Raw genomic sequence first — 12,503 nt, 5'->3', positions numbered from 1 at the left:
AGACAAAGTCTGGAGGCCAAGACTGGACCTATCTATTCTAAACACATACCTGGATATTCCAAATTTCAAAATGTTGACTCTGCAGCAGCTTCTGACCATGCTGAGCAAGAAGGCTTGGCTTGTACCTTTAGACCTAAGAGGCATACCTGCATGCCCCATTCAGACAATCATGCAGAAGATACCTCAGATTCATAGCTGGCTCAATGCACTACCAATTCTCTGCACTGCCCTTTGGCTTATCTACTGCTCCCAGGGTCTTCACAAAATGCCTGGCACCAGTAATTGTATTTTGCAGACAAAGAGTAATACAAATATATCCTTACTTGGATGAGTGCCTTATTCAAGCAGAAAACAAGGACATTTTACTACAGCATCTGGTGTTTGTAAAAAGATTATTAACATGCCTAGGGTACACAGTAAACGAAAATAAATCAAAACTTGTACCCTCTCAAGAGATAATATTCTTGGGTACAAGCTTAAATACAACTGCACAGATGGATTATCTCACGCCAGACAAACAAAGGCAACTGACTACTTATTTCAAAATGTTGGCAACAAACACCCAGTTAACTGCAAGAAAAATTCTGCAGGCTTTGGGCTTTATGGCATCCTGCATTCTGCTAATTCCATATGCAAGACTGCATATGAGGAAACTACAATGGTATCTAAAAAGTGTTTGGACTCAACATTGCCACAGCCTGGAAACAATAATTACACTCATTCCCTGCCTGCAACAGGAGTTTCGATGGTGGGCAAAGGCCTGTCACCACAACAAGGGGCAGCCATTCACCATACCCCCAGCCAGGCAGACATTGACAACAGATGCATCAGGTTATGCCTGAGGGGCCCACATGGCAGGAAGATGTATTCAGGGTTCATGGTCCACAATCCAAATGCATCTACATATCAATCAAAAAGAGATGCCAGCTGCTCAAAATGCCCTGACAGCCTTCAAGGATCTACTTCATCCAGGACAACTACTGATAAAGATGGACAATACTACAGTCATGTGGTACATAAACAAGCAGGGAGGCACACATTCCTACCCCCTTTGCAGACTAGCCATGACCTTGTGGGACACAGCATTGACTTTCCAAGTACATCTGCAAGCACAATTCCTGCCAGGAAAGATAAATACTCTGGCAGACAAACTAAGCAGAAACCTCATGGATCCCCATGAGTGGAAATTGGATCCACAAGTCTTCAACATGATAACAAGGAATTGGGGATGCCCGGACATAGATCTATTTGCCTCCCCTCACAACTGCCAACTACAGAGATTCTGCACAAGGACTTATCACAAGCAAGCATGGAAAGTGGATGCTCTATCTTTCAGCTGGAAAAACTTAACAGTATATGCCTTTAACCCACTGCCTCTCCTCCCCAAGGTACTCCTAAAGGTCAGAGAGAAGCCAAAAATGATACTGATTGCCCCAGACTGGCCCCACCAGCACTGGTACCCAATCCTAAGGAACTTGACTCAGTGCCCAGCATGGACATTACCTCAGATTCATCAGGACCTTAAATCTGGCAGCATGGCGGATAATGCAGCTTTTCAAAACACACCTCTCTCTAAAGCGGTGATGGATGTTATCTTGGAGGCCAGAAGGCCCATTACCAGAAAATCTTATGCGGAAAAATGGAAGAGATTCTGTGTTTGGAACCAGTCACAAGGAATTGACCTGATTGTTCAAAATATCACTCAGATTTTGCAATACTTAACTGAGATGCTGGACAAAGGCCTATCCTTTTCATCAATTAAGATTCATGCCTCTGCCATTTCAGCTCATTACATTACAGAGCCACCTATTTTTTCTCATCCTTTATTAAGGCAGTACCTCAGAGGAGCCAAAAATTTACGCCCCCCAAGGAGATCACCAATACCTGCATGGGACCTCAATTATGTCTTGGAAAAACTTACTCTGTCTCCTTTTGAGCCAGCCGCTACAGCTGATATAAAATTTTTATCATGGAAAACCACTCTGTTCCTAGCAATAACCTCTGCAAGACGAGTCTCAGAGCTACAGGCACTCATGGCTGTGGAACCTTTTATCATTTTCCATCCAGATAGGGTTTCTCTAAGGACAAACCCCACATTTATGCCTAAGGCAGTGTCCAGTGTGACCCTCATCCAAACTATTCATTTACCTACCTTTTATCCAAACCCACAGAATAAGGGTGAGAAACTTCTGCATTCTTTCGACATACACAGACAGCTCCGCTTCTACTTGGACAGAACCAAAGCTTTCAGAAAGGCTGAGCAATTACTGGTAGCATATGCTGCAGGATCACAAGGAAAGGCTATCTCAAAGCAGACTATTTCAAAGTGGATAGGTCACTGCATTCATTTATGCTATTCTCAACATGGCAAATCAGTGCCTAAGGGCATTAGGCCACATTCATCCAAAGCAGCAGCCACTTCAGCAGCCTTTCTCAGAGGAGTGCCAACCAAAGACATTTTAGAGGCTGCAACCTGGAGTTCATTGCACACTTTTACAAAGCACTACCACTTACCACTCTACTCCAAATCCAGGGCAGGCTTTGCCACTACAGTACTGCAGGGCCTCATAGCCGCTCCTAATTCTATCTAGTTCCAGCCTCCCAACTTTAGCTTTGGGATTCAACCCAATTGTAATGACTGCAACAGTGATACACGATGAACATAGTACACTTGTGTACCTACCATAAATGTAGATGTTCAAGTGTATTCACTGTTGCAGTCCAAGTTACCCACCCACCATCCGCCTTATCTTTGCTGGACCTTATCTGTACTTCTCTATTCTATACAAGCTATGTGGTGTATTTAATTGTAGATGAAGGAAACTTGTTACTTGGTGCATGCATGCTTTATTGACATATTTTTAGCCTACCCTTTTGGGGGCACCTGACATCTGGGGCAAGAAAAACTGAAGAAAATGGCGTCTGCTGCATCTTTTATACCCCTGGCGCACTGACGTCAGGGAGGAGGTGACAACAACCGATGCCGGACCTAGACTTTGGAATTCAGGCCGACTGTGGGTAGCCTGCCAGCAGGATAACCCAATTGTAATGACTGCAACAGTGAATACACTCTAACATCTACATTTATGGTAGGTACACAACTGTACTTTCTTTGGATGATGCTTCTCTTGTGTGTCACTGAAGTAACATAATGTAACTTAATATAGCACTGCATCAGAAACGTAATAAAGATGTGATTCTGTCTAATCTGTTTGAATTTTATAGTTTAATTGAAGGTAGCTACCACTCCTGCCTTTATCTTGTCTAATAGTCCAAGATATTGAAGGCTTTAAATCTTTGTCTCTACCACCCATTTTGGAAATTGATTCCACCAACCATTCATCTTCTCCTTGAAAACATCTTTCTGTATAGCTAGCTGAAACTGCATTTCTTTGAAGTGATGATCATGTTATCTTGTACCCACCCCCGTGCTTCCTCTCTTGTGATTTCCTCACACTTGTTTTGGTGCTGTTTACACTTATCAAATCCAGGGAGTTTCTCACTACATCTAGCTCTCTTAGCTTCTCCTCATACGCCATATTACCTGTTCCACTTACTGTCCTATTTTCCAGTCTCCAAACTCATAGCGTATGACAATCTCCTTTCACTGTAGAACTCCCAGAACTGCTTGTAGTGTTGTATTTACAGACTTACCAGTGCGTGATGGATGCAGTATCACCTTTCGATGTGGGGGATTCCATGCATTGCTATACACCTCAGTATTTGGTTTGGTTTGATTGTGGTTGCCACTTTTATTCTGTGCATAGCGTTTTAGACTTGCTATAAAAATAATCTCACAAGACTTTCTCCTCACACATTTGAAGTATGATTGCTAAAGGTTGCATAGTCCACCCTTAGTGTTACCCTTTCCCTGGTAAGGCACTATGTGTTTGGAAGGACTAAAATGAAGCTACTACTTTTTGGATCCAAGTCCCTGTTCATGTTGCTCCCAGTAACTCATCTAATAACAGTTTCCTCTCTTTGGTATCATCAGCACTGTGCTCTTCTTCCTCATCTCCTGTTATAGTTGTATACAACAGTTAGTGAGCATGTATTGAGAATACTTCAGACATTAAAGACACAGATTATGAACAGGCTGGAATTCGCTTTTAACTACTTGTAAATACTTTACTAGTGTGGATTATTTTGCATTTATCTGCTTGGTGAGATTGCAGTTAGTAATATTAACATAAAAAGTAGAAGAAAGACAATGCAACAGACTTTCCGAGAAAATAGTTGATATTAGTTATAAAGACTATTTTTGTATTTGTACATGAACTGAAGTAGGAATCTAGAATGAACTTGTACCTTATAGAAGCAGTGCACAATGCACTGAGGCACTTAAGTGATTAAAAGATTTTTACATCTCCAGCAAAATGGAAGATGCAGTCTGTACCTTCTACATCTGAGATGTATGTATGTGTATGTATATATATATATATTTTAGTGGCCGCATTTATACGTTATTCTAATATTGAAACAAGATTTATTAAACCCAAGACAAAGCGTTTGAAGCTTGGAGTCTAAGCTTTATTTCTTAGTTACCTATGGAAGAATGAGAAGTGTTCTCCCAGAAGTGCAGCAGTGTTTCATTAAAGTACTTCTATTACTCTTTACCTTTCCAGGGAAGCCTGCCTGCATGGATATTAAAGAAAGACACTGTTATTCTTCGGTCTAGTGACCCAGGTAAGATTATTGCACTTAATATGTCTGTGATTTTCTGACATAGCTGACAATTTCTGGATGCTCAAACTCTAATGGTGGCAGTTTTTAGCTGTTCAGTGTTTAGAAGTATGTTTGTTCCATTATAATGTTATATTCAAGTAATATGTATATCATAGCCTAAAGAACCTATAGAGCATACTCACATGTGCAGACAGCTGTCATATCTTGTTCATTTATCTGTATTAATGGTGCACACACACACACACACACAAATTCAGATGTGATATACTGTTCAGTTACCTCTATTAATGGTGCAAACTCGCTTGTTTAGACAGCTGTTGTGTACTGTTCAGTTATCTGTATCAATGGTGCACGCATACACACACACACCGTTTGAGAGCGGTCTTATTCCTGATATATACTGTTAAATTACTTGTGTTAATGATGCATACTGACATGTACAGACAGCTGTTTTGTAGCTACAGTATTGTTCATCTATCTCTATAAAGTACACACTTACAAGTTCAGAAAGCCATGTCATTCCAGATATACTGTTCTTTTGTCTGGATTAACGATGCACACCTAACAGCCAGCCATCTTATACTATTCAGTCATCTGTGTTAATGATGCGCACACTCATGTGTAGACGATGGTTGTATTTGATGTACTATTCTGTTACATAACAATTTTGGAAACTTTTCTTATACCTGATGTATTATTCACTTGCCTGTATTATTTATTGATATTTGATTACTGGGAAAGTCCAGCTAATTAGGTGCCCATTTTTAGAAGAAGCCCAGGGAAAAAACTCTAAGTATTACAAAAATATTGTAAGGAGAATAATTTTATAATCTTCAAAAATAATACAATAAAAATAAAAAATAATTGGTTAAGAATAGATGTGAGTATGACAGTGATTTGATATTTAGAGAAATTTTAGCCAGTTTAGAGAAATTAAAGGTAAGTTTGTGTAATACAAATAAGAGTTGCAATATGAAGTGGGAGAATAAAACAAGGTTATGTTGTATTTAGATAAGAGAGTTGGAAGAGAAATTGATTGAAGTGAGGAAATGTGTAAAGAAGGGGGTGTAAGGTATGAATAGGTGGTAGTTCATATTTAGGTGCACAGTTCATCCTGGGGATGAGCAAGAACACAGCCAGCCTTTGGCTAGGAAGTCTTTCAGAATGGTTTTAAAGGACTGGAGGGGGAGGGCATTGACCTGAAGGATACAGGTAAGAAGTTCCAGGCCTTGGCTACATGGCACGAGTACAGACCATGCCCAGCAGATGTGATAGGTTTGTGGACAGAGTGGAGTTTTTGGTTATTGGATTGTAATGCCCTATTGGGAACATAGTTGTATAGAATGTATTTAGTGCCAGACATGGATGCTGGATAATTTTATAAGTGGTGAGAAGCTATATATATGTTAGTTGATGGGATAGTTCTAACCAATTTAGGCTTTCTACTGCTGTACAACCATGGGATTTGAAAGGGGTATTTACTGTAAATTTACCCACTTTATAGCATTGTTCAAGTTTTGCTTTTTGTGATGCCAGGAGGTTAGTAAGCATGGGAGCACCATAAAATAATGAGGGGAGGAGGTAAGTAATGGCAAGTGAAGTTGTAGTTGTGCTGGTGAGAAAGTTTTTGGCTCTGTAAAGCTTTCTAGGTTTGTTGCTAGTATTTATAAAGGTTAGATGTGTAGTGTTAGTGCTTTGGGAGGAATGTCAGCTGTATTGTGTCTGGGACATGAGTTCTTCCTGCAGGAGATTGTTTAGCAGTTGTTTTTTAACTCCTTTTTCAAGTATTTAAGAGAAAAGGGATACAGTTGCTAAATGTGTAAAGTTAGTGATGTCTAATGGATTTTTTTTCTGTAGAGGGGTACTGTGTGATTTTCTTTTTTCCCAGAGAGCGAGTGAATGTGGGAGTCTTGGGCTGACCAGTTTTTTTTTTTTTTTTTTTGGGACCGGATAGGCAATGCTTTTGGCTGTGATTTTAAGGTACTCACTTGGAAGATCATCAAGTGAAGTACAGCATGTTTTGAGTTTGTTTATAATTCTTATAGTTTGTGTGCATAGGTTTGAATATGTACGTGGATGTGGTAACGTGGTTGTTGGGCTCGGTTTGGGATAAGATGTTGGGTAATCCTTGGTTAGGGATGCTGTACTATCTATGAAATAAGAGTTGAATTCTTTGGCAATTTTGAATGGTGAGTTAATAGGGAGAGAGGTTAGGGCTGAATTTTTGGCCAAGATGTAAGATTTATTTAATGGCTGGCCAGAATTGTTTTTGGATTATTTTACTGTTGTTCTGAAAGTTGTTGTATTATAGTTTTTTCTAGTATGGTTGTGGAGCATTCTGAAGTTTTCGAGATAATGGTGCTGTAATATTTTCACTGTTCTTTTCTTGCTTTTCTGTCCTACATTATTATTCTAAACTTTTTGGATAGTCAAATTGCATTATTTGTTTTTGGACTCTTCTTTCTAGGGGGGTGCAAGACAATTTAGGATATTTAGGAAAGTTGTATTGAGTTCATTAACAGCATCAACTGAGGGAAGGAGTTTTAGGTTGCTGAGATGGTACTGTAGTAATTAATATTTCTGGATTAAACTTAGGTTGCATGTTGTTTTATTTACATGTTGTTTGAGTGGATGTGTGAGATGACTGCTTGTATAGGGTGGGAGATGGTCACCGAGGGAGTATAAGTTTTGCCCAGTCATGTATATACAACTGTCTTATACGTAAAATACTGTCCAGTTATCTGGATTAATGGCACACACTTGTGTAGACAGCGGTCTTCTACCAAATATACTGTTCAGTTATCTGGGTTAGTGGTGCATGCTCATGTGTAGACAGCTGTTTTATACCTAATGTACTATTCAGTTATCTGCATTAGTGCTGCACTGTCGTGTAGACAGGCATTTTACATATAAAATGCTGTTCAGTTATCTGTATTAATGGTGTACACTCATTTGTACACGGCTGACTTATACAAAAATACTGTTCAGTTGTTTGGATTAGTGGTACATACTTATGTACAAGGCTGACTTACACATAATATACTTTTCAAGTTATTTGTATTAGTGGTGCACACTCATTTGTATACAGCTGACTTATACAAAAATACTGTTCAGTAATTTGGATTAATGGTACATACTCGTGTACAAGGCTGACTTATACATAATATACGTTTCGGTTATCTGTATTAATGATGCACACTCACATGTTCAAACAGCTGTCTTATTCCTAAAATAATGTTCCATTGTATCTATTAATAGTGCACACTAACATGTTCAGACAGCTGTCTTATACCTCTGTGGTCTCCAACCTTTTTTGCACCAAGGACCAGTATCAATGTAAGACAATTTTTCATGGACCGGCCATCTTGTGGTGTGCATAATAAAGTAGATATTCATTTATTTATTTGACATTTGTTTAACAAGGAGGCCAGACCCGGGGAGAAAACCTCCAAAGTACAATAAAAAGACATTTGGCAGTAATTACCAAAAAAAAAAAAGTGCACAATCTGCTTAACAGCATAACGTTGATCTACTATGGTTGAGAGGTAAGGAAACGTAATGGCAAACTGACTGATCTTATGTTTATAAGAGCAACATTTAGTCTGTGCCTATTATTTCGCTCTGTCCAGCATACCTCTCATCTGTACAGATTTTCACAGAATGTCCAGATTTTTTCCTCATATTGTTGGTCTTTTTCTCATAAAATTGTTTTCTGGCAAATCACTGGGAGATCATTGAGGCTGAAGTCAAAAAATAATGACAGACAGTTGAGTTTCATACTTCATACCCTTCAGAAAATTCATGCTAATGCAAAACTTGCATCTCTATCAACTTTCGAAGTGTGTAAGTGCAGTACTTTAAAAGGGTCCCTATTTTGTGCCTTTATCGCCCCATTGTTTTTGGCTTTGTCCAGATTTCTTGATCTAAGTAAGAGGCTGAGAGGTATTCATACCTCTCAACTATACAGATTTTAGCAGAATGTCCAGATTTTTCCCTCTGAGTTTTGGTCTGATCCTCATAAATTTTGTGATTTTTCTGGCAAATCACTGGGATGATATGAGGACTGAAGTCATTAAATAGTATACATTTGTATTTCAAACCTCATATCTTTCAGAAAAAATGCATAATAAGGCATATCGTGTTATTCCAGCAATAAGAGCACTATTTAAAATCTGTCCCTATTTGTCCCCCCATTCTGTTAGGCTTTGTCCAGATTTTTGCACTGCTAAGAGGTTGAGAGGTATTGTGTGATTGTGTGTGTGTGTGTGTGTGTGTGTGTGTGTGTGTGTGTGTGTGTGTGTGTGTGTGTGTGTGTGTGTGTGTGTGTGTGTGTGTGTGTGTGTGTGTGTGTGTGTGTGTGTGTGATCACTGGAGGCAGCAGCAATGAGGTTTGTGTATTTTCCGTCCATACCACTCACACGAGCAGTCTCTCTTGCATTCATTCACAAACATCGCTGTCACTCTTTTCTGATCTCTCGCACACAGTCACTCCTTCATTCATACTTGCATTCACTCACACATCACTCTTACTCTCTCCCGATCAAACACACACTCAGTAACATCCTGATCCATACCTGCATTCATTCACACATCGCTCCCGATCTCGCACACACACACACACACACTTCCTCATTCATACCTGCATTCATTCACACATCGTTGTCTGTCACACCCACATGCCACACTCACATACATGCATTCATTCATAGATCGTTCTCACTGTCAGATCCACACACCACACACCCACTTACACATTCATTCATACTTCGCTCTTACTCTCCCGATCTCACACACACACACACACACACACACACACACACACACACACACACACACATTATTTTGCTTTCATGAACGTATTCACTCACACACGCAAACACATAAACACACTCATACAGGCATTCACTTACGTGATGACCTGGTACCAAGTGCTCAACGGTCCGGTACCGGTCTGAGGCCCCGGTGGTTAGGGACCGCTGTATACCTGATATAGTGTTCTGTTATCTGTATTAATGATGCACAGTCGCATGTTCAGACAGCTGTCTTATTCCAAATATATTGTTCAGTTATCTGTATTAATGGTGCACACTCACATTTTCAGATGGCTGTCTTATACCTGATATACTGTTCACTCATTTATATTAGTGCATACTCAGATGTTCAGATGACTGCATTGTACATGCTATACTGTTCAGGTATCTGTATTATTAGAGTACACTAATATGTTCAGACTGCTGTATTAGAATATTTGGTTATTTGTATTAATGGTGCACACTCTCATGTTTAGACAGTCTTCTTATTCCTGATATGCTGGTCTGTTATCTGTATTAATAGTGCAGACTCGTGTTGTCAGCAGTTTTATTCCTTACCTGCTGTTCAAATGTTCATCATCACTGCTTTAGCAGTCTTAGCTATATGTGTTCTATCCTGCCAAGCATATAACAGCCGTCCAGCTTCCAAAGCTAGAGGGGAACATCCGTGCACCCAAACTGTCAGGCAGCTCAAGTTGAGCTTGGTAAAAGACAAGTTTGGGCATGAAGGCCATCAGAGCTTTACTGCTGTTGAAGAGTACCCACATCTGAAGCTTTTGAGGATCGGCTGTCTGCTTCTGCATTCCTTGGCTGCGTTGATTGGTTACCTTAGGGGAAAAAGCTTTCTTTTTACATTTTATTACTTTCCTCTTCAGGAAAGTTATTTTATTGGCTGGTATAGTGTTAAAAGTGATTTTTGTTGTGTTTTTTTTCTGTCAAAAAGGTAACATTTGTGAACTGATCATGTTTATTGGGAATTGCTGCTAGTCTTCCTCAGGATTAAAGTACCATTTTTGGCTTGATCATGAGGCATACTACTGGTCCCATGTTCAGTCCTTCTTCCAGCCAAAAAAAAGAAGCAGTTAAGCAAACAGCCTTTCCACCACAGCAGGCTAGCAATATGCCTAGGTGGCAGGTGGCCGACTCTGCTATGGCCATTTGTTATACTCTAGATCCCTCTGGTGTAGCACCTACAGCCACTGTGGACTGGGGTTTAGCCATGTTCTCTGTGGCTGTTGGGGTCAAGGGAGAGCCACTCTTTTTGATCCTGGGAGAAGGGACAGGGAGGCTTCCCTGCAAATGCTGTGCCAATACCTGGGAAAGCAGTTGCTATTAGTAACATGGTTGGCCCCATTTTTCCTGCCAAAAAGAAACAAAAAAACAAGCATGTATCTACTTCTCAAATTTCGTTCAATAGGAGTAGTTTACTGTGTGTGGCTTAAGGTGCAAGTCTGGCTACTGATCCTTCTTGTAAAGTAGTTTCTGGTAAAAGAAAGAAGGATTCCGCTTTTCCTGAACAGATTCAAGATTCTGAATCTGAGCGGGATGCTGTCGGAATGGATACAGGGTTTTTCTTCAGATTTCTGATTCAGACTGAGGAGAGCTTAGTTTCTGATTCCCCGTATGGGTTTTTCTCTTTTTCAGAAACTATTGATAGAGTGTCTCTGTGTTTTCAGTGGGAGAACATGAAGGTTTCTCAGCCCTCAGAAAATAATATGCATTCTAGAAGGATTTTCCAGAGCCTACAATCATTCCTCCTGTTTTGTCTTTTTAGAAAATGTTTGAGTTACTGCCTGCAATTTTCTTGATAGCCAGCTGCCCATAAAAATGCAGATATGATGCTTAAAGTTCCTCAGTATTTTAATTCTTTTTACTGTTCCTGACCCAACAGCTGTAGCTTTTGTTGAATCACTGTTGCTGAGCACTTGGCTAATGCAAATCCTACTCTTTCTGATAAATATTGGAAAATTATTGATAGGTATGGGGGGATAAGTGTACAGTCCTGCAACCTTTTTTTCAGAATTTTATATTATTGGGCTCCTTTGTTAAAGTTTGTTCTGACTGGTTTTATTTGTTTCTTATTGTGAGGAAAAATTTGCTTTAAATAAATGAGTTTCTTCTGTTGCACAGATCACTACTCTGCAGTGTGGTTATGACTCTGATACATCTTCCAGGGCTATGGCATGGCCACTGGTACTGTTTGGAGGAGGTCTGCATTCTCAGAACTTCCTAGATGATAAAAATAAAATTTTAAATTCTCCCATGTATAGGCTATTTAGTGTTTGGCTGCTCTATGTTGCAGAGGTGATCAAAACATGTTATGAAAGGGGCAAGCTGATCCAGGGAATCTAAGATTTTTCAGCCCTCCTTTTCCAAATTGTCCAAGGGATTTTCTATCTCCTCATCCATTTTTGACAAAAACAGAATAAACATTTTCTGCAAAATTCAGGTAAATAGACATGCAAGAAGAAATGGAAAGGAGGTTGCATAAAAGTCTTGAACTTCCCAAAACCAAGGACAGTCCAATAAGTCTGACTGCTGGATATACCTTGTGACCCCCTCCCATCCTGTCCCCCTTTTCCTTCCAGAAAGTCTGACTCACCATTTTTTTTTCTTTGGCAACAGTTTGAGACAAATTAGTTCTGAACATCATTCGTCAATATTACAAATGGCAGTGGGAGGAAATTTCTTCTTTCCAGGGGGTCATTCCTCGTCCTGCAGGTCAGACCCTTGATTCCACATGTTCTTCATTACATGCAGTCCCTAAGAGAGAGAGAGAGCTAGTTGCTCTTGCCAGGTAGAGAAGATTTTTTAATTCAAGAAGTTCCTAGTGCCAAAGAAAGAAAATGGTAGGAGACCAGTTCTGGATCTTTCTTTCTTAAACCTGTTTTTGATATTGTCCAGATTCAGAATTGTCACTTTACCACCTGTTACCTTTTTTCCTCTTTCAAGTTTCTTGGTAACACTGTACTTTTAAGATGCTTATTGCATTCCTCTCCATCCAGA

The 12,503-nt window shown here is 39.7% G+C and overlaps 1 protein-coding gene across 1 annotated transcript in view; it reads left to right on the top strand.

Annotated features, from left to right (window-relative positions):
* The window catches only part of GLB1 (galactosidase beta 1), a 1,256,403-nt gene that overhangs the window by 247,666 nt on the left and 996,234 nt on the right, over positions 1–12,503 (top strand). Inside the window, exon 4 of the mRNA XM_044064915.1 lies at positions 4,626–4,686. Within this exon, the coding sequence (XP_043920850.1) occupies positions 4,626–4,686 (61 nt within the window). The remainder of the gene's footprint in view (positions 1–4,625; positions 4,687–12,503) is intronic.

The sequence above is a fragment of the Protopterus annectens genome, chromosome 3.part0, assembly GCF_019279795.1.
Source record: "Protopterus annectens isolate FY-2018-M chromosome 3.part0, PAN1.0, whole genome shotgun sequence".
Taxonomy (NCBI): domain Eukaryota; kingdom Metazoa; phylum Chordata; order Ceratodontiformes; family Protopteridae; genus Protopterus; species Protopterus annectens.
This window is presented reverse-complemented; position numbering and strand designations above follow the sequence as displayed.